This window comes from Sturnira hondurensis, unplaced genomic scaffold (assembly GCF_014824575.4).
Source record: "Sturnira hondurensis isolate 20B ecotype Veracruz unplaced genomic scaffold, ASM1482457v3 Scaffold0010428, whole genome shotgun sequence".
NCBI lineage: Eukaryota > Metazoa > Chordata > Mammalia > Chiroptera > Phyllostomidae > Sturnira > Sturnira hondurensis.
In genome coordinates, this window is record NW_028083059.1 from 7030117 (window position 1) to 7054702 (window position 24586).

The 24586-nt window shown below is 41.0% G+C and overlaps 1 protein-coding gene across 4 annotated transcripts in view; it reads left to right on the forward strand.

The window, feature by feature from the left end:
• Window positions 1–11998, forward strand: part of TMEM45A (transmembrane protein 45A) — a 56860-nt gene extending 44862 nt beyond the window's left edge. For 3 of the 4 annotated variants that reach the window (XM_037058943.1, XM_037058946.1, XM_037058944.1), the window contains 3 exons: window positions 805–989; window positions 6732–6877; window positions 8486–8754. In XM_037058943.1, the coding sequence (XP_036914838.1) occupies window positions 805–989; window positions 6732–6877; window positions 8486–8636 (482 nt within the window). In that variant the 3' untranslated portion in view covers window positions 8637–8754. Of the gene's footprint in view, window positions 1–804; window positions 990–6731; window positions 6878–8485; window positions 8755–11500 lie in introns of those variants that run through there. The other variant, XM_037058947.1, reaches the window with a different exon arrangement.
• The last annotated feature ends 12588 nt before the right edge of the window (window positions 11999–24586 follow it).

The following is a 24586-nucleotide window of genomic DNA, read 5'->3' on the forward strand; positions in this document are numbered from 1 at the left end:
ATTTTTTTGCTCAGTTGGTCTCCCTGTTACTAGACGGGGAAACACTGAAAACAAGTGTTAAATGATTCGTTTTCATTTACTGCTACTTGTTATTTGGATTGACCGTGGAGCTAAAAAAGGCCCAAATTACCAGGAGGCAGTCATTTCCTCACTGTCCACCTTGCCTCCCACATATGAAGCCGAGCACTTTCGCCGACCTCTCTTTGAGAACAAGGGCTAGATAAAAGATGGGCGCCAACCACCAAGAGTCTGAATCACAGGGTGTTACAATGGTTTAAATAAACATGTTTTCTTTTTCAACTAAATAAAAAAAGAGGATAAAGCTGCACTTTTTCCATGGGACTAAAAATGTAGTTACCTTCTACTTCTTGGGAGCCTCCAGAGCATCTTATGTTTTATGTGCACACGTGCTTCCTCCAAGGGACTGAATTCCTGAAGCTGAGGTTTCGTCCTCCTTCCTCTGTGTGCTGGCCCTGACTGCTGCTCCCCACACCCACCACGGCTCCTATTCAGCCTCCTGCATAGAAGATGCTTGGAAATTCAGTTAGTGCAACATGTCATGATGTGTTAGAGGAGAGAATAAAGGCTGGGGAAGGGAAAAGGAGTGTTAGATTTCAAAGATTCCATCCTAAAGAGGTAGCAATGACTCCTAAAATGCCATTATTGTGAGAAGCTGAGAAGCAGTGGGCAGCAGACATTTTGGACAAATGTGTGTGCGTATAACGTTCTGTGGAAGATGGGGAGGGGAGAGAGGGAGAGAGAGAGAGATTTCATTAAACAAGACAAACTGTTTTCCTCCGTCAGCTTTTATTTTCTACAACCACACTCACGGTCGGGAAATACTGGACATCTTTGTGCACCAGCTACTGGTCTTGATCATCACTGTGGCAGGCCTTTTGGCTTTCTTGGAGTTCCTCATGCGCCATAATATAATTTTGGAGCTTCTGCGTATAAGCTTTATCCTGCTTCAGGGAAGCTGGTTCTGGCAGGTGAGTTGGGGTCTCCAGTCAATGTACCTAGTGTCTTCACCTATAGCCTTCTCTCTTTGTTTGGTGGGGCACTTTGCTCCAGAGCCCAGAGACTTCCTTCTGACAAGCTGCTGCGGTGAGAACAGGGGCCTTTGACAGCAGCCCCGGTAGGAGCAATGAGAGAGCAGTGGGGAAGGGAGTCGGGTGTGTGCATCTTCATCACATACCTGGATACCTACTCTGTGGGAACTCTGAGCTGGCACTTTGAGTGGGAAGCAGTTCCTGATGCTAAAGCAACTTTCAGACTAACGGGTAGTAAGTTCAAGAAATATAAGAAAGGCAGGGAATGGAGGAAACAGTTTTCTATTGAGAAACAAGAATATGCCAGCTGCTGTTCAAGACTGTTACACACACATTGTTTCATTATGTCCTCACAACGCCTTGTAAGTTAGGTATTGTCAGAGAGACCCAGTACTTGCCCGGGGTCACACAGTAATGGAACTAGAATCTAAATGTGTGTGTCTGACTGCAAATCCCAGGATCTTTACATTTTACTCTGTCAAATCCTTGACCTCTCTGTGTTGTTGGAAAACTGTATTCAGTGAGCATACATGTTATAGGGGATTGGAAATCATAATCCAGTATCTATCTATAGATGGAAATGTCTGAGGTGAAAAGTCAATGTAATTTAATCAGTAAAGACTTCTTAGAAGTGATTTTCAGTCCTCAGAGAGCGGGGATTTGAGATCTTGTAGTTATTTCAGGGACTTGAATTTGCACGAGGAATGAGAAGAAGGCATTGGCAGGCACCAGGGAGAGAAACACCAGAACAGGCTAGGAAACATGATGTTTAAGCACGTGTGGGAGTAGAAAGGCTGTCAGAGCAGAGCCTAGTGAAGAGGGGCTAAATTTAAAGTCTATTTTGAAGAAAAAAATAATAAAGAACAAATAAAACATGTCCTATGATGAGATAAAATTGATAATTGGTGAATTTAAGCAGTTTACACAGAAGTTGTATTTTTAGGTTTTTATCATCTGCTAAGATCCTAAATGCAATGAATAGAAAACATTTTTATGCATTCTCTGTCTCCTGGTTGGGATGTCACCGTGTGCATTATTATCCCATCCCTGGGATAATGCCAGGCTTTTGGAACACTTTAACTGCATCACTTACATATTCTATATTCCTTTAAAAATTTTCCAATTACATTAGTTGATATTCTATATTCATTTGTATTAATTTCAGGTGTATAGCATAGTAGTTAGACAATCATATGTTTAACAAAGTGATCTCTTTGATATTTTCGGTACCCACCTACATAGTTATTACAATATTACAATATTATTGGCTATATTCCCTATTCTATATTCTACATCCCCATTACTGTTTTGTGAAGGCCAGTTTGTACTTCTCAATCCCTTCATCTCATTCATATCTCCCTTTTTGAATGAAGTCTGTTTAAGTTTTATATTATAGTTGTGGGTTTGTGAATTTCTCCTTATTTTCAGTTTTTGCTTTGTATGGAATAAGAATACAGAAGACTGTATTCTTCTCTTTTTAAAGTTTTTTTAAATTTAATGCTCATTTATTTTCAGTCTTTCTTGTTCTTAGATATACTTAAAGCTATAGATTTTCCTCTACATACTGCTATAGTTATTTCCCATAAGATTTGATATATGATAGTTCATCTTGGGAAATTTTGAATGTTGCAATTTCCATGTACTTTCCTCTTCATTTAATTTTTTAAAGGATTTTATTTGCTTATTTTTAGAGAGAGAGGAAGGGAAGGAGAAAGAGAGGCAGAGAAACATCAATGTGTAGTTGCCTCTCATGTGCCCCCTACTGGGGACTTGGCCCACAACCCAGTAGGGCTGTGCCTGGACTGGTAATTGAACTGGTGACCCTTTGTTTTGCAGCCCAAGCTCAATCCACTCCTCTGTAATATATGAATTATTTATGAGTGTACTCTTAATTTCTGGAAATATTCTCTTTCTTCTTCCTATTCATTTCCAACTTAATTGCTTTGAGCCCGAGAATGTATTCTCATTGAAATGTGTTGAGACCTCCTTTGGCTCATTGCCCAACAGCAGCAAATGTTCCACGTACGTGAAAAGAAAGTATATTGTGTTTTGGAGGAGTTGGGATTCTGCATACATTTACTACATCAAATTTGTTAAAGAAATAAATATTCAAAAATGAAGCTAGAAAGTAAAAACAAAAGAGAAACTAAGCCCTGGATGGTATAGCTCAGCGGATTGAGCGTGGGCCTGCGAACCAAAGAATCGTGGTTCGATTCCCAGTCAGGGCACATGCCTGGGTTGCAGGCCAGTTCCCAGCAGAAGACTCACGAGAGGCAACCATACATTGATATTTCTCTCCTTCCCTTCCCCTCTAAAGATTAATTAATTAATTAATTTAAAAAAACAAAAGGGAAACTAAAAGAAAGTTGAAGAAAAATAATAAAGTGCAGAATTAAACTAATTAGTGTTCCATTCATAATTAATTAAGTATTTGAAGGAGGAAGGTATGGGCTGTCACAGCTGAGAGTTGACAGGCTTAATGTTGTCTCTTTGGGCAGAGAAATAATGGTTTCTTATCTTCCCCAAAACTTTTCTGAGGAAGAACTATGAGGTTGAAGTCTTTGGGCATAAATCTGTGATTATTTAAAATTTTTCCTACTTATCAATATGTCTAGACTAGTTTCTTTTTTTTTATCCTGGTGGCCAGACTCAATAACATGGGAAGCTTTGAGCAAAAATGAACATTTAACATCAGTGCAAACACACACTGGCAGGAAAGGAAGGGTTTACATAGGAAAGGATGACACCGTTAGATTCCACTGAAAGTGAAAGAAAAGTCTGGAGCCTTCGGAGAATTTAACATGCTTCCATGTTTTGTTGCATGCTTCTATGTTTTGTATGAATGTTTATGGGCAAAACTGTCTCAAGTTAATAATGTTACAGTGATTTGCTTCTCACTGCATTTTTTCTCTTGCTGCTGCTCCATATATGCTTAAACAAGTGCATAAAAATGTAAAGACATTAGAGAAAATGCACAGACTCTCAGAACCATGAAACTCATAAACAAAATCAGAAACAGAAAAGAAGTTACCACAGACATCACAGAAATACAAAGGATCATGCAATGAAAGATTATGTGCCACCAAATTCAATAACCTAAAAGAGATGGATAAATTCCTAGAAACATATAACTTTCTTAGACTGAATCATGAAGAATTGGAAAATCTAAATAGGCTGATCAACAGTGAGGAAATTGAAACAAAGCCAAACTGTATACTTTCACTGCATGCAACTTATTGTTTGTCATTTATATCTCAGCAAAGCTTTTAAAACTATCACCTAACTCTCAACAAACAAAGCAATGCAAAACAAAACAAAACCTTCCCCAAAGTAAAAGTCCAGGATCAAATATCTTCACTAGTGAATTCTACCAAGCATTCGAATATTTGATACCTATCCTTCTCAAACTCTTCCAAGTGATGGAAGAAGGGGCAGTACTTCCTAACACATTTTATAAGACTAAGGTAACCCTGATCCCAAAACCTGGCACGGAGAACACACACACAGACGAAAACTGCAGACTGGCATTTCTGATGACTACAGATGCAAAAGTCCTAAACAAAATATAACAAATCAAATACAACAATACATTCAGAAAATAATACATCATGTTCAAGTGGGGTTCATTCCAGGGGCTCAAGGACAGTTTAACACATGCAAATTGATTGATGTGATACACCAGATAAACACAGCAAAGGGTAAAAATCACACGGTCTTATCAATAGATGCAGAACAAGCATTTGATACAACGTCAATTTATGATTTATGATTAAAACACTCAGTAAAATGGGTATAGAAGGAAAGTATCTCACCATAATAAAGGCCATACAGGACAAACCCTCAGTCAGTATCATATTCAATGGTGAAACACAGAGAGCTTTGCCTCTAAGATCAGGAACGAGACAAGGATGCCCACTCTCACCACTCTTACTCAACACAGCTCTGGAAGTCCTAGTAATAAGTCAGGCCAGAGAAAACAATAATAGTCATCCAAATTGGGAGAGAAGAAGTGCAAGTATCACTTTTTGCAGATCACAAGATTCTGTATATAGAAAGCCTTGAAGACACCACCAAAAACCTATTAGAAACAATAAACAAATTCCATAAAGTTGCAGGATACAAAATCAATGTACAAAAGTTCACTGCTTTCCTATGTACTATCAATAAAGTTTCAGAAGAAGAAATTTAAAAAAAACTAATTCCTTTTGCATTTGCAACCAAAAGAATAAAATACCTAGGGATAACTTAAAGGATGTGAAGGGCCTATGTACTGCAAACTGCAAAGCATTATTAAAAGAGATGGAAAAAGACACAATGAAATGGAAAGAACTTCCCAGTGTTTATGAATTGGGAAGATCAACATTGTTAAAATGGCCATATTAAACTAAGCAATGTACAGATTTATGCAATACCCATCAAAGTCTGATGTTATTTTTTTAAAGAAATAGAATAAAAAAGCCCATCAGATTTGTAGGGAACTAAAAAGACCCTGATTAGCCAAAGCAATTCTAGGAAAAAAGAATGAAGCTGAAGGTGTCATATTACTTGACTTCAAATTATACTACAGAGCAATGAATTATCAAAATGGCCTGCTATTGACAGAAAAACAGGCACATGAACCAATGGGAGAAAATTGAGAGCCTAGAAGTAATCAGTTTTGAAATTAGAAAGTGTAAGTCTTACAACTTTTTTCTTCAAGGTTGTTTTGGCTATTCTTGGTCCCCTGCAATGCCATGTGAGCTTTAGGATCAGCTTTCTATTTCTGCAAAAAAGGCCGTTGGGATTTTGGTAGGGATTGCATTGTTTTAGTTTAATTTGGGTGTTATTGCCACCTTAACAACATTAAGTCATTCAGTCCATGAATATGAGATGTACGTTTATTTATTTAGATCATCTTTGATTTCTTTCAACAATATTTTATAGTTTTCAGTGTGTAAGTCTTGAACCTCCCTTATTAAATTTATTTCCAAATATTTTATTCTTTCCAATGCTATTGCAAGTGGAATTGTTTTCTTAATTTAATTTTTGGTTTGCTCATTGCATGTGTATGAAAATACAACTGACTTTTACATGTTGATTTTTGTATCCTACAAAGATGCTGACTTTTAGTTCTAACATTTTTTGTGTGGATTCTTTATGGGTGTTTATATACATGTCATCTGTAAATTTAGGTAATTTTACTTCTACCTTTGCCCCCCAGATGTTATTTATTTCTCATGCCTAGTTTCTCTGACTATAATTTCTAGTAAAATGTTGAATAGAAATGGTGAAATCAGACACCTTGTCTTAATCTTAGGGGGAAATCTTGCAGGTTTTCATCATGGATTATAGTGTTAGTTGTGGGCACCTACTTATTTTAAAACCTTTTGTATTCTAATTTTGAAGTGACTGGGTGAAACTCTACCACCTGCAACCCAAAGCACATTCTCTGAAAATCTACCACTCACCAGAGATAATTACTATTCATATTTTGAAATTGAACTTAAAATGTCCTTAATTTCTTTTTGCAAAATCATGAGCTACTGAGTACTGTCTATATTACTAAAACAAGCAATAAACCCTGATGTCTCATCTGTAATATTTCAGATAATGGGAGTTGTCTTAGCTTCCATTAATCTTGGAACCGGGCATTTTGAAAAGTAGTTGATTATTTCTATGTGTGCTTCTTGTTTTAAATTGCAGATTGGTTTTGTCCTCTACCCACCCAGTGGAGGCCCTGCATGGGATCTAATGGATCATGAAAACATGATGTTTCTCACCATATGCCTCTGTTGGCATCATGCTTTCAGCCTTATCATCATTGGAATGATTTATGCTTTTGTCATCTGGTAAGTCACGATTTTTGTTTGTGGAAGTTCTGTTGCTTAGTGTTTGACCAACAAGACTTGATAGTATTGCACTTAAAATTCAAAGACAATTTTAATTTTTAGCATTCCACGAGGCAGGGTGATGTAGCAGAAAATTAACTGCAAACACAGAAATTTCCAATAGAAAGAATAAAGGGTGGCTTACCGTTAGAGCAGCTCAGCAGTGTCTCTGCTGACCCTCTGATCTGTGACTCACCCTTCATCGCCTCCCCTGTGCCTCCATGCCTTTGCACACGCTGGCCCCTCTTCTACATGGTCCTCCCCGCACCTGCAGCGAGTGAGCCCTCTGTTTGCCCGTGTGGACATCGCTGATAGCACTTCCCAGGCTTGGTGTCACCCTTATGACCAACGTGTTTGTCTCTCACGGAATTTGAGTACCTGACCAATTTGACACGTACTCTGATACTCTAAAAGTAAGATTTTGTTGGACAGTGCATGTTTTTACAGGGACCCTAATACAATGATTCATGATGGGTGAGGGGCAACAGAGCTGACTGATAAGAACACAGATTCTTAGCTCTGCTGTTATCAGCTGTATGACTTCAGGCAGATTATTTAGGCATGTTAAGTCTCAGTTTTTCTTTTTTTGTTTTTGTGTTCTTTTTTGTTACAAATTGGGGACAATAATAGTACCGCAATAAGATCATGTATTCAAACTGCTCAGGCCATGATAAGAGCTCAGCGGGAAGTTCTTTTTATTATTCTTATTCTTCTCCTTTTTCTTCTGTATGGAAAGTGCATAAATATAGACCTTATGGGGAGAGGCAGATAGCGTAAGTACAATGCAGTAAGTGGATATACTAGAAGAATAAAGCACTTTTGGAACTCAGAGGATGCTCCCTTACAATTGAGAATTAAGCTGCAGTTTGAAGGATGAGAAGTACCAGGAAGTGGGGAATGTAAGTCCTCTCTCTAAGGTAGCTAATGCCAAACCACAGTTGAGTGGCCTGGCCTATCCTAACTATGAGGCACACAGTCTCACATACCTAATCCTTCAGACCTCAACACTGATCAAAATATTCTTTATCTGCCTTCTTTATTATGGTAGTCATGAGCTATGTGTGGTTATTGAGCATGTCGCCATGTTCCTAGTGCCACATTAACTTTAATTGATTTAAACATCCACATTCATAGTGAACACCATATTGGACAGTACCCATATGGCAGGTTCTCTAGATTCCTGAAAGGCAGGAGCTGCTTCTGGCCCAGTGGGGTCTCAGCCTTGGCCAAAGCTAGTTTTCACTTTTCTCTCTAGACTTGTACCCCACGTCACCTCTCCTGCTCTGCTCTTTGAGCTTCTGAAACAGTTTGGTGTTGATTCTCTGAGTAAGGAAACCATTAAGAAAATGGTTCCCACGTGTCTTTGCAAGGCTTCGGGTCAGCCCACTCTGATCTGTGGTTGCCTCTTTGTAGAGGTCTAAGTGCTTTGGGAGCAGGGAAATTTTATCTTCTCATTGATTAATTCCTATTAGCCCTATTCCATTCCCGCCCCTACTCCCCAAAGTATGTGTGTGAGCTGGTTGTTAAGGCTGGCTGAGTGAAACTTGGCTTCTTCCTCTGTTGTTCTAGGCTGACATCTGGGCCTCATCTCCTTAGGGGCTGGGCAACTTCCAAGATCAATGCTGGCACTCAGGGAGCCTCTCTACCGCATGTCGGCTCATTTCCAGAGTCAAATGAAGACTACTGTCTTTTCCTGTTTCAAAAACCTTCAGACCCCTAAGGACTCAAATGTCTGCTTACAGTTCTCTAGAAAACAGAAATGCATGTTTATTTTTTCAACCTCTGAGTGCCCTCCCTTTAACCTTTTGTATCTGGCATATCCAAATTAAATGCTTATCTCATCTACAAAAACTTCCGTGATTATTCTAGCCCTTGCTTATCTCTCTTCATGAGTTTTTATAGCACTTTAGTCCCTACCACACATTTTAACAATTGTGATCTATCATGTGATGTTTAAGCTTAGTGCACGCCAGTCTTATTGGTTAGCTAGGTTGTGTTGTCATGGAGAAAAGACCCTGTACATATTTCTCACAGCTCTTGACACGTTTTCAAACACATAGTAGGTACTCAGTGAACACTTAATCTATTTTAATAGATGTCTTTCAGAGTTACTTGGACCTAGACTTCATTTGTTGGGAAATCATGTTTTATATCCTTTTAAGCTTTGTTCTCATATCGCTCTTGAAAATAAAAGACTGGGAGCTCGTGTTCTGATGTATTTTGATATGAACTTAAGAAGTAGCTTAAAAAATATTGTGAAGATTCAGTACTGACTTGCAGTAAGGTCACATAGCTGGCCGATTCCGTCCTGTAATCCTAAGGAGCTTTGAAAATCTCTTTGTCGGGGTTTGACTGTCGAGTGCTTTATGACTCGTGATGGTGACAGGTGATGGGTTTTCAGGACATTGTGTCAGAGTCTGTTTGACGTGGCCCAAAGATCACCAAGGGAGCAAAATGGAGTTAGGGAGCCACTACCCTGAAAGCATCTGAAAAGTGAAGCTGTAATCCCCAGTTTTCTGGAACGATAGTTCAAAGATTGCCTCATCCAGCCCCATGCCTACAGCCTGGATTATGACAGCTCATCGGAGAAACCTGTCTGTTTGGAGATAGTACTACAGGTTTTACTATATTTCATATTTAAATACCTCTTGCACAGAAGTATTTCAAAAGCACTCTCTGTGAGTTGGGAAATGTTGCCCATCTCCAGGCTGGTTTTCCAAGCAATGATATATGTGAGCGGTTTTGAAGAACAAAATAGAGATGACAAAAGTCCAGGCATATGATAGTTTTCCTTCTAGAAGTTTGATTTCCAGATCAGGTCTGAAGTACACCCAGAATCTCAGCTCTTTCTCATACTAATTGAGCAGAACATATGGGGACAAAAGCCCAGACACACCTTGACCTTATTTCCCTGCATTTGCCTGATTCCAGGACCCAGAAATTATTTGTATGTTCTGTTCTTACTCCATTCCTCAGTCTGTTTCCAGTGGCCTATGCCTAGAGCTTCAGGGTGCAGATAAAGCCTGTTTAAAGTATCTGAACCTTCCTCATCTTGGCGGCTTGTCGCCACCACGGATACAGTTCAAAGGGGAGGAAGGGGAGACAGGAGAGATCACTAGGGTCTCTGTTAACAATTACTTGTAACAAGAGGCCGTGTCTTTGTTTCATCTTCCACAAAAGTTACCAGGAATGAACCTAATGACTGAATTGACTAGTTAATCCATTTCATTTAGCATTCATTGAAGTTGTACAATATGGAAATAACTGTGTGGGTTTAAAGAAAATGACACAAATTCTGCCCCAGACTTTAAATTCAGACTATTCGCCTCTCATGAGAACAATGCCTTGGAGAGCTGAGGATGTTGAAAGCAACATCAATTGTTAATGAATAATCAGGACAAATGATTTTGAGTTTTTCTTGGCTCCTAATGAGTCAACAGATATTACTGAGTACTGCTCAGCTGTTGTTATGTACTGGGGCAGTTAGTGAAGAATTGTGAATGATCTATGAAGAGGTAAGTAATATGAACTCCTGGCAGATTGCCCCAAAGGCCATTGATTTATCAACTATGTATTGAGCCACTATCATGGGCCAGGCATTGTTTTAGACTTTGGTTGGGGTTATGGCAGGAAATAAAATGAGGTCTCTGCTCTTTTGAAGTTGTATTCTAGAGGGATTCAGAGCACAAGTAAAGACAATGCATGTTGATGGGAACAGGTCAGACCTTCACTGGAAGAAGAAGGAAGGCGGAAAATAAGGGTAAAGATGCAGATAGGCTGGTGAAGTTTCTCATAAAACAAGAATAGTTTTCGATAGTTTAGTTTATCAAGTTTGTTAGCATATTCCTATGTATTTCTGGAATTAGATATGTTTTATCAATATGGTCACAGTGCAATGTCTTTACAAATAATCATACACAGAAAAAACTTTTTCTAGTTCTCATTACATCAGAAAAGGGGAGGGCCTGCTAAGTTTCTGCTGCTAAACAGCTTAGCATCTCCCAATGTCAAAAATTGTAATTACTGCTTCCCCCAATTCTACAGATTATCTTAATCTGTGAGAAGAGTCACAAGGGTAGATTGCACTTCTAACTTCCTAATTCATTGTGGACCATCCCAGGCAGCACAGCTGCCTGTGGAACGCAGCCCAGATTTGACATGTGGAAGGAGATGCCCTTATGCACTTCCTTTCTGAAGGAGGCTCCCACCTGCAATACACAGCCAGGTGCAGACTTGGAAAAGCTTGGTTTAGCTTGGTTCCTTCTGAATCAGCTACAGCCCAGAGAGTCTCTTCTTTGTTTTAGAAATGATAAAAGTTGTGAATAATGAGGCATCAGAAGATACCTAATTAAATAATCACACTATGCATTCGAAAGCTATATTGCATCTGTTTACTTATTATACCCTGCTTTAATCCACAAGAAAATTTCAGGGGTGACCAAAGCCAAACAAAAGTGCGCTTCTCTTTTGGGCTGCCTCTCCCATTTGGACAAATAATTTGGAGTTTGTGGTATTATGCATATGCATTGCTCTGGGGTTTTAATCTTAAACACCATAATATGAGATGCCTCTCATTCTCCTCAGGTTCGTCAAATCTCGACTTAACAGTTTCTGCCCCTCAGAAGTTGGACTCCTGAAAAATGTTGAACGAGAACAAGAATCAGAAGAAGAGATGTGATTTTGATGGGCATCGAGTCTTTCTGGATGAACTTTACCTTTTTTGCATTGTTTTTATTCACAGTTTTGTTTCTTGATCTTTTGTTTGGCTAAGAATGATTCTTGGTGTACTGGTTGTGTTTAGAATTTTGCTAAAGTATTTGAATTTAAATGTTTTATTTTAGGTTTAAAAACACTTTGGATGAGAAGTTCATTTCGCGCTCAGTCTTGCTACTCAGGGCCTGGAGTGACTCTTCCCACGTCATCTAAAGTTTGTTGCTTATGCTATGAAATGCATTTGTTTTATTTGCCTTGTAGATACGCTCAGGGTTCCCGGGCTCACTGCCATTTGTAACTCATTCAACATGGAACTACAGTTGTTTATCTTGTTGCTGTGATGAGAAATAAATGAGTACACGAACCATGGCTCAGATACCGCAGACCTTTGTTTTTGTTTCTCGGCTGCACCTTTACCTCGTGAAGAAAAAGCTGTGTGACACTGAAATTCCTTTTCCTGTGAGACTTCTCTTTCTGTAGCACCTGAGTTCTCTGGGGAAAGAGAGCCGGAGCCATCCTGAGTTGTGCACTCTTCGAGAGAAGATGAAATTGATGATCCCCAGAGCATAAGTCTGCCTTAAGAGACTGGGAAAGGAGAGTTATTTAGAGAGTAAAAGGCCAGTAGTAGCATAATGTGGCCACTATACCATCTTCTCTGCTGAAATAGTTGAAGGGATAGAACCAGGAATGGCCTCTAATGGAAACTGTGGGTAAAAAGTCAGAGTCCTTGCATAGTGTGTGGGCTAAATAGACCCTGATGGAGTCAGGAAATCTTGTTTCTAACTCTGGCTCCCCCATTAACCAGCCGCAGGGGCTTGAGCGATCACCATGCCCTTCTCTCTGAAGTAAGGGAATGGAATTGGGTGAATGGTGGGACCCTTTCTGAATGTCACAGATTATAAATCTAGAGTCACTGAGACAAAACTGAAGCGTGGAGATAGCTAACTTTGTGCAATGTTCGTTAAGAAGGCCAGTCTCTGCCGTGATGGGGGCTTTGGGAATCCTCGAAGGGTGACTCAAAGACGAAGGAAAAGAAGCAGTCTTGTGGGCAGCTGGAAGTGCAGCGTGGGCAATGGACTCTGACAGGCTCCCTGGCCTTCCGGCACACTCCCAAATCCAGAAGGCCGTCCTGTTTGGTGAGATCGCAGTGACACTGACGAGGGAGGTGAGTGGATTGTTTATGCCAAAGAACTGGACTCATTATTTTGGGGGGGGGCATTAATTTGACTTAGTCATTTTTTATTTTCCTTTTTCCTATACAACTAGCAAATATTTCAGCTTAAATTCTTAGTTTATAAAAGTGATGACTAGAAAAATGTGCAGTTCTTGTTTTCCAGGAAAGCATTTAGGAAGGTCTAAACCAAGGGTGTCAAACTCATTTTCACCGGGGACCACGTCAGCCTTGCGGTTGCCTTCAAAGGGTCCAATGTGATGTCAACTCTTTAACAGTTAAGAAGTAGTTACATTTATACAGTCCTAAAATCATTTCGGCCCCTTGAAGGCCACCATGAGGCTGATGTGGCCCCCAGTGAAAATGAGTCTGATGCCGCTGCTCTAAACAATACAATACAGAGGGTGATCATCTACTACAGTTCACTGGGTGTGTTAATGAGAGAACTAAAGACATAAAGGTTATCAGATAAATAAATAATTTTAAGCACTTGGTATTCTTTCCATACACATTAGCTTTTCTTTTTTTTAAAATATATTTTATTGATTATACCATTACAGTTGTTCTATTCCCCCCTTCAATCCCTTCCACCCGCACCCTCCCTCCCCCACCATTCTGCCCCCCTTAGTTTATAACCACGTGTCTCAAGTTCATTGGATTCTATATTTCCCCCACTATTCTCGCCCTCCCCCCTATCTATTTTCTACCTACCATCTATGCTATTTTCTGTGCCTTCTCCCCCCTTCTCCCCCTCCCACCCCCCTGTTTCTAACCCTCCATGTGTTCTTCATTTCTATGGTTCCACTCCTGATCTAGCTGTCCTCTTGGTTTGCTTTTGTTTTAGGTGTGGTTGTTAATAGCTGTGTGTTTGCTGTCCTTTCACTGTTAATATTTTTCATCTTCTTTTTCTTATATAAGTCCCTTTAGCATTTCATATAATAAGGGCTTGGTGATGATGAACTCCTTGAACTTGACCTTATCTGAGAAGCACTTTATCTGTCCTTCCATTCTAAATGAAAGTTTTGCTGGATAAAGCAATCTTGGCTGTAGGTCTTTGGATTTCATGACTTGGAATACTTCTTTCCAGCCCCTTCTTGCCTGTAAGGTCTCTTTTGAGAAATCCGCTGACAGTCTGATGGGTACTCCTTTGTAGGTGACTGTCCCCTTATCCCTTGATGCTTCTAGGATTCTCTCCTTCATTTTGGTCTTGGCTAATGTAATTATGATGTGCCTTGGTGTGTTCCTTCTTGGGTCCAACTTCTTTGGCACTCTCTGAGCTTCCTGGATTTCCTGGAAGTCTATTTCCTTTGCCAGACTGGGGAAGTTCTCCTTTATTATTTGTTCAAATATGTTTTCCACTCGTGGCTGTTTCTTTCCCCCTTCTGGTACCCCTATAATTCGGATGTTGGAACGTTTAAAGATGTCCTGGAGGTTCCTAAGCCTCTCCTCATTTTTTTGAATTCTCATTTCTTCATTCCTTTCTGGTGGGATGTTTTGTTCTTCCTTCTGGTCCATTCCATTGATTTGAGTCCCCGTTTCCTTTCCATCACTATTGGTTTCCTGTGCATCTCCCTTCATTTCAATTAGTTTAGCCTTCATATATTCCTCTAATTTGTGACTTTGTTCCTCTAATTTGTGACTATAATCTACCAGTTCTGTGAGCATCCTGATAAATAGTGTCCTGAATTGTGCTTCTGAGAGGCTGGCAATTTCTTGGTCGCTTAGAGTTATTGGCTCTTGGACTTTGAGTTCTTCTTGTGCCATCTTTCGGGTTGTTCGTGCCTGTTCCATAGCAGGATCAGAGCCCTAAAATGTTCACTAGAACAGGGCAACTAAGTCGCTGGGTTGTGACGTTGTATGTGGGGGCGGGGTCAAAGAGCGACAATGGCTCTCACCGGTATTGCAGGGCAACTAAGTCACTGGGTTGTGACGCTGTATGTGGGGGCGGGGTCAAAGAGGGACCATGGCGTCCTGTCCGCCGCCTGCCGCTGTGGGAGCCCGCCAGGCCGCAGGGGACCAAGGACAGAGTCCCCCACTGTGAAAATGGTGGAGGGACTTGGTTTCTGGTCCCTGGAGCCGGCGGGTATCTTGACATCTTCCGGACCTTCTCCTTCTCAGCCTTGAAGAAAAGAACAAGATCTTGGCATATGCGTCATGTTCCAAGAAAGTGATAGTCATGAGGACACTGCTATCTTTGGGCTAATGTTCTCAGGATATGAGAACATCTTGCCCTCTTGATAGCTTTCGGGAGTGTACAAACTTTTGTAAAACAACATTGTTCTCAGGCCACTGCAGTTCTGCATATAAGCCAGCAGTTCCTTGAATAAAGTTGCCATTTGCCAGCAGAGCTTAAGGTCCTCTCCATTCTTTTAAGTCCCTTGCCTCACCTCGCGACCACCCTTGCTGCTGCGGGCAGCGGCATGCCGCCACGGCCCTCACCGGTGCCGCAGTTGCTGCCGTCACCGGGCCCACGCGCTTCGTCCCACTGCTCGTGAGTGTGCCACCGCTGTCAGCCCTCGCCCCCTGGGGCCTGCGTGGTCTGTCTCACTGTGCGCGAATATGCGCCCGCGGTCTGCCCCGCACCCCAACTGGTTCTCATCTGCCTGCGCGCCTGGGTCGGGGGCCCTGTCCTGCCCGACCCTGCTCGCTGCTGGCTCCGCCCCTCTTACCGTCCCCGTTGAACGGTTAGATGTAGTCGGACTTCCGTATAATTCAATTTTCTGTCCTTTGGTTGTGTCTTTGTTTCTCCAAACCTTTGTTGTATTCAAACTTGGTTGTGGGAGAAGGCACAGTGTTTCCACCTATGCCTCCATCTTGGCGGAAGTCCCACATTAGCTTTTCTATCAGTCGGTTTGCCAACACATTCGTTTTCTTAAATGTAAGAGTTGAAAACGGTTGATGTGACTGCATTTTTGGTGTGTGAAGTGCCCATGTGCCACCATCCTCAGGTGATCATGGCCTTGCTTCTGCCCACGTGTATCCTGTATCTCATGGCACTTTTCTAGTCCANCGGTTAGATGTAGTCGGACTTCCGTATAATTCAATTTTCTGTCCTTTGGTTGTGTCTTTGTTTCTCCAAACCTTTGTTTTATTCAAACTTGGTTGTGGGAGAAGGCACGGTGTTTCCACCTATGCCTCCATCTTGGCGGAAGTCCCACATTAGCTTTTCTATCAGTCAGTTTGCCAACACATTCGTTTTCTTAAATGTAAGAGTTGAAAACGGTTGATGTGACTGCATTTTTGGTGTGTGAAGTGCCCATGTGCCACCGTCCTCAGGTGATCATGGCCTTGCTTCTGCCCACGTGTATCCTGTATCTCATGGCACTTTTCTAGTCCAGCAAGTTTCTATGACTTTGGCAACTTTGTGTTTCAAAAAAGTGAGCCATCAAAAAGGTGAAGGGAGTTAGCAGTACAAATTGGTAGTTGCAGATTAGTCATGGGGATGTCAAGTACAGCACAGGGGATACAGTAAATGCTATTTTAATAACTCTGTATGGTGTCAGATGAGCACTAGATTTACTGGGGTGACCACTTTATAAGTTATATAAATGTCTAATCATGGGGTTGTACACCTGAAACCTATAATACTGTATGTCGGCTATAATTTAAAAATAGAGAGATAGAGATGGAGGGAGGGAGAGAGAGAGAGAGAGAGAGAGAGAGAAGAGTGAGTGAGCCATCAGCTGCAATTACATGAAAATGGCAATCCTGGTATCTAGGCCTGAGAAGGAACTCTAGGAATAATTATGAACTAGGTTAAGGCTGGACTTTTGAAAACTATAAATGCAAATATTCCAAGTCTTTATGAGAGAGCAGAAATGTCCATTCCTCTACTCTCTGCGTAGAGAGAACACTAGAGAAAGGCAACCCAGTGAGTTCTCAGGGGAGGAACATTTGGTTTAGGTCTAAGCCCACAGTCTGGGGCTTTCTGCCTCTAGTACCTGAAATCAGGAATAAATTTGAACACCATTGTTATAATTTAATGGAAGCCTTCACAAAGGAAGAAGTTGGGGAAGGGTGCCTTCCCTTTTATTTGTGTTTTATTACAACTCTTCCAAAAACTTGGGGTCTTGTTCCTGAGCTTTTCCCAATCCCACATTTGTGGCTATCCCATGCATCATTTGATTGTATTTTATTGTGTTTCAAAGTAAAGAAACTCCTTAAATAACTCTGTGCAAAATCAACATTGGCTGTTGATGTGATACCAACTCCTTGATGACTTCTGTAGCCTTCAATCTCCTTTGCTTGGGAAACAGCAGCCTCTGATTGCCTTAACTTCCAGCTCATTGTTGAAATGGGACATTGGGTAATGACCATCTTGCTGTACTCCTTATCACCTTTTGTCAGTATAGGGCTCACCATTCAAGGCTGTGTTCATTGCATCTTGGATGTGGATAAATCAGGTACTGCATGAGTCACTGGGGACAATAAGAACAATGGAAATAAAAGCTGAAAAGTGTGGAAAATCTTGCAAAATACAAGAAGTCAATAGATAAAAAGTATAAAAGTTCTTACATATGGAGAATAGATCCAGAAATTTTCCATTCTGACTCATGTGAATTCTGGATGGAGAAAATTGAGAGAATAAAGATAAAAAGCATGAGATAATAGAAAAAAAATTGCCTAAATAAATGGCAATAAAGGAAGATTTTTGCTTTAAGCTTGGAGAGACATTCAGTGAATAGAATGACTGGGTTTATGGACTAAACTAGTAAAACTGAGAAAACTTAATTCTTATAGCTCTAAGTTCAATTTATGGATATTAGCATTCTATTTTAACTTAAGTACATTCTTTTTCATGCTTATGATAATATAGTTCATTACATTTTTATGAGTAGGGTAAAATAATATCATTTTTATTATATTTTCTTGATTATGCTATTACAGTTGTCCCAGTTTTTTACCCCCTTGGTCCCCCCTCCATCCAGCACCCCTGACTCCCTGAGGCAATCCCCACACATTTGTTCATGTTCATGGGTCATGTGTGGAAGTTCTTTGGCTTCTCCATTTCCCATACTGTACTTTACATCAATGACTATTCTGTAACCACCAATTTGTCTTCTTAATCCCCTCACCTCTTCATCCATTCCCCAACATCAGCCTCCCATTTGACAACCACCAAAACGCTCTCTGTATCCATGATTCTTCAGTTCTTGTTTGCTTAGTTTTTTTTTAAACTTCAGTGTTGACCAGATATGTATTTATCATCATTTTATTATTCATAGTTTGATCTTAAATAAGTCTCTTTAACAGTTCATATAATAAAGGCTTGGTGATGGTGAACTCCTTTAGTTTTTTCTTGTCTGGGAAGCATTTTATCTGCCCTTCAATTCTAAATGATAGCTTTGCTGGTAGAACAATTTTAGTTGTAAGTCCCTGTTTTTCATCACTTTGATTCCTTCTTGCCAGTCCCTTCCAGACTGCAAAGTTTCTTTTGAGAAATCACTGACAGTCTTCTGAGAATTCCCCTTAGATAACTAACTGCTTTTCTCTTCCTGCTTTTAAGACTTGGTGTTTATGTTAAATCTTTGGCATTTTGATTGTGATGTGTCTTGTTGTGGGCTTTGCTGTGTCCATCTTGTTTAGAACTCTCTGTGCTTCCTGAACTTGCATGTCTGTTTCCTTCTCCAAATTAAGAAAGTTGTCTTCATTATCTTGTTAAATAGATTTTCGATTTCTTGCTCTTTCTCTTCTCCATCTGGCATCCCTATGATGAGAATGTTGGTCCTCTTGAAGTTGTCCCAGAAGCTCCTTACACTGTTTTGGGGGGTTCTTTTTTAATTTTGTTCTGATTGGTTATTTTTTCTTCCTTATGTTCTGTATCATTGATTTGATTCTTGGCTTCATCCTCTCTACTGTTGTCTCCCTGTAAATTGTTCTTTATTTCAACTTGTGTATCCTTTGTTTCTGACTGGATCTTTTTTATGCCATTGAGGTCCTCATTACATTCCTTTATCATTCTTATAACCAGTGATTTGACCTCTGCATCTGACAGATTGCTTATCTCCATTTTGTTTAGCTCTTTTTCTGGACTTTTGATCTGTTCTTTCATTTGGGCCATGTTTCTTTTTTGTCTCCTCATTTTGGCAGCTTCTCTCTGTTTGTTTGTTTTTTTTTTCTGTTTATTATGTAGAGCTGCTTTGACTTTGTGTCTTGGTAGTGTAGCCTAATGTAGTAGGTGTCCTGTAGGGTTCAGTGGCATAGCCTCCCCCATCACCCAAGCTGGGTATATGAAGTGCACCCTCCATGTAGGCTGAGTACAGTCTCCTCTTGTATTTGAGTCTTGATCACTGTTAGCAGGCCAGTGGAGGGATATACTCAAATCATTCAGCTTCAAGGACTTATTATGATCACTGACTACCAACCTCCATCCTCTGGGGAGTATCAGCTGTGTAGGGGCAGTGTGATGGTGCTTCATTGTGGTCTGTAGTTGTCCACTGGGTACTCAGGCTCTGGGTTTTCCCAGGTGGTGCAGACTAAGATCAGCCACCACCTATGTTCTGCCCCAGGCTACCTATGTTGGGCTGCAAAGCAATCTGCAAATGGCTGCTATTTGTGCTGGGCTTGAGGATTCCCAGGTGAAGCCAAGCTGCGAACCTTGGCTGGTTGCTGCTAGTGCTGGGCCTCAGGTCACTGAATAAGAGGTACAGGGACTGGGGGCTCACTGAAACTGGCTGTTGATTGTTTGAGAGTATTTAGAAAGATGTGGAGCATGAGCAAAGACAAGACATTTAGAAGAAATAGTCACTGTTAGCAGCCTAAGTGGGCCCATAAGTTGGTTGAGGTAGAACCTCAGGGAATCACCAGGCAGGGCAAACAGTGTAATCCAGGTTGATAGAGTCTCAGGTATGACACCTGCCTACTGGCTCTGTGGCTCTGCGGTGGAGGGTTCAGAAAAGGAACAATGGCCTCTGCCTGTCATGCTGTCTGGGAGAACACTGTCCCCCAGCTCTCACCCTGATGCTAAATACTCATTCTTCTCCATATGCCACTGGTGCCTTGCAAACTGCTACTTCAGTGCTGGAGCTCAAAGGGTATGAGTCTGAATAAGTCCATGAGTAGGTCTTCTAACAAAAGATGCTTGGGAACCCAGGAGTTTCTTCTGCTGATGCAATCCCTGCTGGTTTTTACAGCCAGAAGTTATGGGGACTTATCTTCCTGTTACTGGAACCCTGGGCTCAGGGTCCTGGTGTGGGGCTAGGGCCCCTCACTCCTGTGATATCCCTCTCAAATGTTCATCCACCACACATGGGTGTGGGACAGCCCATTCCACAGATCCCCATCTGTGCCCCTCCTACCAGTATGGGTAGATGTGGTTTCTTTGATTCCATAGCTGTCAGACTTCCATTCCACTCAGTTTCTGATGGTTCTGAGTGATGGTTGTTTCCTAGTTTAGTTGTAACTTTGATGTGGTTGTGTGAGCAGGGTTGCTGTTTTACCTGTGCCTACATCTTCACTGAAATTCTCCCCAGGTTACATAATCCAAGCAAATTCTAAAACCCGATGCTAAGAACACTGTAATGTTTGGGCACAGTTTTAGATAATTAAATTTCTCTTTAAACATCTTAAAATGTATTGATAAGTTAAGTATTTTTGGTATTCTTAACACTTCAATTAACTAACAGATCTTCCCAAGTTAAGTTAATCTCACACTTCTTATAAATTAAACTTATAAATGTAGTGACACTTAGGTTTTCTTGACTATTTTAATATTGTGTGTAAACTTAGTGAAAATTCAATTTAATATCACAAGCCTAAGTCTGTTACTCAATTGCATATTTATAAATGGGACTTCTAACCTGCACAGAGAAAATCATCAAGAAAATTATAAATCCTTAAAATGCTAAACATGTTCCTTAACACAAAATATCAGTGTTGTGGTTTTGATTCTCTTACACATTTCTGTACACTTATTTTAAATCTCCATTTTAAAACAAGCAAAATGATTTGCTTACGGCAGGCAATGTTGGGGAACGTAGTCCACTGGTTGAGATGTTCATGATGATATTGTAGGGGACAGCATTCTCGACGGTGGCCCTAATGGTGCATGCTGAATCTGTTATTTACAGTTAGTACACCAAACCCTCCATGCAGGTTGTCTCTCAGCCTGCTGAAGGCACCTCCCTGAACTGGAGTCTCACTTAAAATAATCTGTCTTTTCTCCCTATTCATGACAGTCTGCAACTCCCACCCAGGCTGGCACGTCACTTGATGTGATTTTGTTATTCTTTAGCTCTTATGATATTTAAATACATTTCCTTCTAAGAGCAAAGACTACTGGACTTGATGTAGCCCTGAACTTTTTCTTTCATGTACTTCCTATCTGGAAAGAGGGGAATGGGGAGAAGAAAGGAAAGGGGAGAAACATTTGATCAGTTGCCTTCTGCATGCACCCCAATGATAAAGCAAAACCAAAATTCAGGCCTGTGCCCTGACTGGGAATCAAACTCAGAACTTTCAGTTTGCAGGACGATTCCCAACCAAGTGAGCCACAGTGGCTTGGGCTGCTTTTATGTCTGATGCAATTGTAAATGGGATTATTTTCTTACTTTCTGATAATTTGTTATTGGTATATAAAAATGCAACTGATTTCTGGATATTTATTTTGTATCCTGCTATTTTAGTGAATTTATCAGGTCTAGTAGTTTTTTAGTAGAATATTTAGGGTTTTCTGTATACAGTATTATGTCATCTGCAAATAATGACAGTTTTACTTCTTTCCAATTTGAATGCCTTTTATTTCTTCTTCTTGTTCGGTAGCTGCGGCTAGGACTTCCAGGACTATGTTGAATAAGAGTAGTGAAAGCAGACATCCCTGTCTTGTTCCTGATCTTAAGGCAAACACTTGTAGTTTTTGCCCATTGAGTTGGCTGTAGGTTTCTCGTGTATGACATTTATTATGGTGAGGTATGCTCCCTTTATTCCCATGTGGCTGAGTTTCTATCGTAAGCAGGTGCCGGATTTTATCAAATACTTTTTCTGCATCTATTGACATGATCATGTGTTTTTAGCCTTCATTCTGTTTATGTGGTGTATCACATTTATTGATTTGTGGATATTGTACCAACTTTGCAACCTTAGAATAAAGTCCACTTGATCATGGTGTGTGATCTTTTCAATATTTTGCTGAATCTGGTTTTCTAATATATTATTGAGGATTTTATCATCTATGTTCATCAAGGATATTGGCCTATAATTTTCTTTTCTTGTAGTCCTTTTATCTGGTTTTGGAATTAGAATAATGCTGGCTTCATAAAATGAGCTTGGCAGTCTTCCTCTTGAATTTTTTGGAAGAGTTTGAGAAGGAGAGGAGTTTGGGTTAGCAGGCCCTCCTGTTGTAACTGAGCCTTGATTGCTATTGGCTCATTCATGTGTGAGCTTGACCCTCAGGCTGGCTGACTGTGAGGATTGACCCTGACCACAGTGTATGAGCTGCTGTGCTGGTGTAATTACACTACATGAAGTGTAGGCAAATTACTACATGAAGTGTAATTTGCCTCAGCACCTATGGGGGTGACTTTCCTCGCAAGTCCCCCCAACCCCCACAGATGAGAGTAAACATGACAGACATGATGTGATCTGCTTGGGGAGGAGAGGTGGCCATTTTCCCAGAGGAAAAAGGCCTTGAACAGTGGCCAGTTTCTCAGGAGAAAAAGGCCTTGAGCCCCTTCCTCCAAGGGCTTTTAGTGGGTTGTAATACACCCTGTAATATTCCTATACAGGGCGGCAAGGATCAAACAGTAACATTTCAAAGAAATCTGTGGTTGCCTGTGCTTGGCCTTTGTGTATGCAGGAAGGATCAAGCTGTGCACCTAGGCCAGCTGTTACCAGCACTGGTACCAAGGGCATGTCAGCAAAAAAATTCCCAAGGCACCCCAAGATCCACCTCCACCTGCCAATGCCTGCTGGCTGCCTGATAGACTCAGTCACTGAAAGAGCCTCTGGCAGTATTCGAGTTTCATGAGGCCAGTTCTCAGTGATTTACCAGGTAGGAGTGAATGGTACTCGCCAGATTGATACAGGTTCAAACTGAAGTGGCAGTGCTGGGTCTGAGGCCACTCAGGAAATGTCCCAGGGTATACCAAGTCTAGCTACCACCCACTGGGTGCTTGTAGACCTTTGTGGTGGGGCAGGGTCTCAGGGAGTTGTCAGGGATATTTGGGCCTGATAAACCCAGCAGAGTTTATCAGGCCTAAATATACCAAGATTTGGTCATGTCTGAGTATACTTTGACAGGCTATTATGTTCTCATATCATTCAACACAACCCTCATACCGTTCAGGCTGACTTGTTCTTTGTGCCCCAAACATGTTCATTTTAATTTTCACATCAATACTGGATAAACTAGCCTCAATTCCCTCCTCCTTACAGCTTAACTTCTGGTGGTTCTGGAAGGCTCAGTTCAAGATTTCTTCTCTACTGCTCTATACCACTCTCTTCTGTCTATAAAATCTGGTAGCACAGATCCCAGAGTAACAGTGGATCGCACGCTGTCCAGCCCTCTGATTAGCTACACATAAATTCTACCTTCTCACTATAATACTCTAAAGACAACCACACTTCTTTTGTCTCTTCTGTAGCACCCAAGGAATCCTGAAACTGTAGCACTGGAAAGTGAGCTATAGGAGCAGAAAGAAGAGATCAAGTCAAAGAAAAAGATTGTAGGTGAGGCTGCTGAGACTAGAGAGTTAGTGACTTGTCCAGGGTCGTGCAGTCAGTCAGAGGTCAAGCCCATGCTGGGATGGAAGTCTGCTAATAGCAGACATGAGGGCTCTTCCCACTTCAGAGGTTACACTGCTGCACAGCGGATATTTCAGTTCCTTCTTAAATGCACCTGCCTTGTTCTACAGACCATCCGTCCCCCACCCCTGATCCCCACACAAGTGTCCCATGCAGGAGGGAGACTTTGACTTCTGTTTGAGTATCTCTGGTGATTTAATAATTCCTGTGTGAAACTGTCTTGGTGAGTTTGAGCTGCTATAGTAGACTATCATAGACTGGGGAGGTTAAACAACAAGCATTTATTTCTCACAGGTCTGGATTCTGGGAAGTCCAAGGTCAAGGCACCAGCAGATCTGGTGTCTGGTAAAGGCCTGCTTCCTGGTTTGCAGGTGGCAGCCATCTTATATCTTCACATGGTGGAGACAGATTCTCTCTCTCTCCACTTTCTTCTTCATAAGGTCATAGTTCCCTTATGAGGGCTCCACACTGATAATCTAATCACCTCTCAAAAGCCTTCAGATCTTACACTGGGGATTAGAGGTTCAACATAAGAAATCTGAGGGGACACAAACATTCAGTCCATAGCAGAAATACAAGAGAAGGATCACCAGGACAGAGATGACCAAGTCACATAATTCTTCCCAGCATATACCTGGCCTGCTCCCTAACCCCCAAGAAATGTGGCTAAATTTATTTCGCATCTGATGCCTACATTATGGATGAATGGCTGAGTACTGAAGATACCGTGTATTAAGCTTAACCACAGAAAAAACTACGGCAAAATGATGCTTCCCTCTAGTGGCAAAGCATGGAGACACAACTGATAAGCCAAAGTGCCAGGTTCATGTTCTAGAAGAAGCATCTTTTACCCAAGGAACAAGTCCGACAACAAACAATGTTAGAGGTAGAGTTTGGGTTATTTTAAAAAGTCTTAGATACTAATTTATTAGTACTATAATCCATAGTTACCATAGTTTGTATTGTGCCCTGTCCCCTACATTCATATATTGAAGTCCTAATCTCCAATAGTTCTGAATGTGATCTTATTTGAAAGTAGAGTTGAT